Genomic DNA, 2,667 nt, shown 5'->3' with positions numbered 1-2,667 from the left:
ACTACTACTACTACTACTACTACTACTACTTACTACGTACTACTACTACTACTTACTACTACCTATACGTACTAGTACTACTACTACTACTACTACTACTATTATTATTATTATTATTATTATTACTACTACTACTACTACTATTATTATTATTATTATTATTATTACTATTACTACTACTACTACTACTACTACTACTACTACTACTACTACTACTACTACTACTACTACTACTACTACTACTACTACTACTACTACTACTACTACAAGCCTCCCCCTCCTTCGCATGAGATATTAACATTTAATCTTTGCTCAGTAACAAAGCGTATGAAAAATCAAGAGGCGTATACAAGCTGTGTTACAGCGTGGTGGCTTTATGCTGCAGTAATGATCATTATTGAAAATTTGTGTGTGTGCTTGTGTGTGTGCTTGTGTGTGTGCATTGAATTGCGGGGTTCTACGCTAATTGCTATTCCCCAGTTGTAAAAATCATTCATATTCTACAACAACGATATTTGAAGAGCACAATAATGGCATATTAAACGATTTTGCGAGAACAAATCAATTATTTCCTGTCTGAATGATCAGCTCTTGATGTTGACGTAGCAACAAGCTGTAGAACAACTTCGTTATCGTGTGCGAAGGGTAGATTTCTCGTTCATCTTTGGGGAAAGCGTTTGGCAGTGACCGTTGCAATAAAAGGCAATTGCCGTCGTCATTGGAACACCTCGCGCGTGCAAAGTAGGCATAGTCCTCAGACCAAAGTGTCAACACAGTCGCAAAATGACAGTAGTATTATGCCAATCGATTTACATTATACTGTAGCCGTACCCTGTCACATGTATGCAATCTAATCTGTGAAATTATTATATGCCGCGAGTAATCGAGTTATTAAAGAAATAATTATAAAAAGGTTATTATTCGATTAAACAAATTTGATCTTTGATTATATAATGTAATAGCGTCGTCGCCTCGCGGGTGTTGTGTTATCAGTTATAATACTATGTGGTGTTGTCCCCCGTGACAGTCGTTAACCACACATTTGCGACCGACTGTCGCAATTTCACTCTCAAAATGTCGAAATCGCACGAATTAATCGTTGTGTACACATATTCACTGCCTGCTTCGCACGGAATAAAAGCTAGCGAACTATTTGCGGTTTGTTTTGCCGTCCCGTTTTTCGTTTCCGCGAAATTCCACCGCGCGTGGGATGCGCCCGCCCAAGAGAACACAATAAAATACATCGTCATTCCTGAACAGATGCTATATAAGCCGCAAAGTGACGTAACGTGACTGCTACACCGCCCTGTTACACCGCCCTTATCATTAGAATGTAATGGTGTTTTGACGATTCAAAATGGCGGCCGAGCGTGTTCATTGTAAAACAGCCCTTCTTGTCACGCACGCCAGCCAGCAAAGCTCATTACCCGCGCGTGCAAGCTCGACATACAATGTTATCCTAGGTCTAACAGCCGGTTTATATGTAGATATAAAGCGCGCGTATATAGTAGCGATAAATTGAGTTTATAACAACCGTGTGACCGCTTAATGGCACTTTCAAGACATCCGTGTCCCCGTGTGTGCTATAGTCTACACCGCCAACTCACTTTATGAATGCAATGACCTTACCAGACATTTCATCGAGCATTATATCGCGTTCGGAAAAACTAGGAGCCTCCTTTTATATTTTATTATTAATAAAATGTTTGCTTAACGTCTGATATTTTCTCATATTTTATCGCCACAAATACATCCCTAATTGACTCACAAATACTAGGACCTACGCATCTCTTAATGACATCCCATTATTACATTATCCCAAAAATCGCAATCATATGCAAATGAGTAAAGCTGTTTGTATAAAAACGCTTTATTTTTCCCGTGTTAATTTTCTGTTCACAATGGCATGCTCTTCCGGTAGGCGAATGCGTACCCTATAGTTACTCTTATATACAAATGCCCGCTTTATCAATTCACACAATCGAGGCGATCTTTACGTTAAATGCGCAGCATAGGAATGCATTATTATCTAAACGTTTGACATATAATTTCAAATTGTTATTATTTGTCATCACTATTTGTAATCAATGAAATCAAAATATCCGTCTCGATAATCGTATCGCCGGATAAAGACCCGGGTTCCATCGACAAATTGATTTCTTCTAATCAACGTTTCAAGAAAGTAAAGATACTTTTATCATCAGGCCTATAAATAACCACAAAATTGATTTTGCGGCGGCAAGTGTCATCTGTCAGTACCGTCGTTATTGCGTTGCGGTTGCCACCGACGGTCTCTGCCGTCCGTGCTTAGTCTCTACTTGGTCCATAGATGACCGTAACATTTTTAACTCTCCTGCGAATTGTGGCGGTTCAGATGATTCCATTTCAGGTAAGTGTTGTAGTCGTTGGGCGCGCGTGCGGCGTCGGAGGACGTCGGCGGCAGGGCAAGGTCATCGAGTGCGTTCTTCAGTGAGGTCAACGTGAGGTATGACGGCTGCTCTTGTAGATGCCTATGACAAAAGAGAGAAAACGTGTAAACTCCTGCGGCTGCTGCTGCTGCTGCTGCTGCTGCTGTGTGTGTGTGTGTGTGTGTGTGTGTGTGTGTGTGTGTGTGTGTGTGTGTGTGTGTGTGTGTGTGTGTGTGTGTGTGTGTGTGTGTGTGTGTGT

At 40.8% G+C, this 2,667-nt stretch overlaps 1 protein-coding gene across 1 annotated transcript in view; it reads right to left on the bottom strand.

Annotated features, from left to right (window-relative positions):
- Positions 1-1,851: 1,851 nt before the first annotated feature.
- The window catches only part of LOC106808827, a 25,521-nt gene continuing 24,705 nt past the window's right edge, over positions 1,852-2,667 (bottom strand). Inside the window, exon 3 of the mRNA XM_014811698.1 lies at positions 1,852-2,510. Coding sequence (XP_014667184.1) covers positions 2,345-2,510 — 166 coding nt within the window. The 3' untranslated portion in view covers positions 1,852-2,344. The remainder of the gene's footprint in view (positions 2,511-2,667) is intronic.

This window comes from Priapulus caudatus, unplaced genomic scaffold (genome assembly GCF_000485595.1).
Source record: "Priapulus caudatus unplaced genomic scaffold, Priapulus_caudatus-5.0.1 Scaffold308, whole genome shotgun sequence".
NCBI lineage: Eukaryota > Metazoa > Priapulida > Priapulimorpha > Priapulimorphida > Priapulidae > Priapulus > Priapulus caudatus.
The sequence above is the reverse complement of the archived record's forward strand: the minus strand, read 5'-3'. Positions and strand labels throughout refer to the sequence as shown.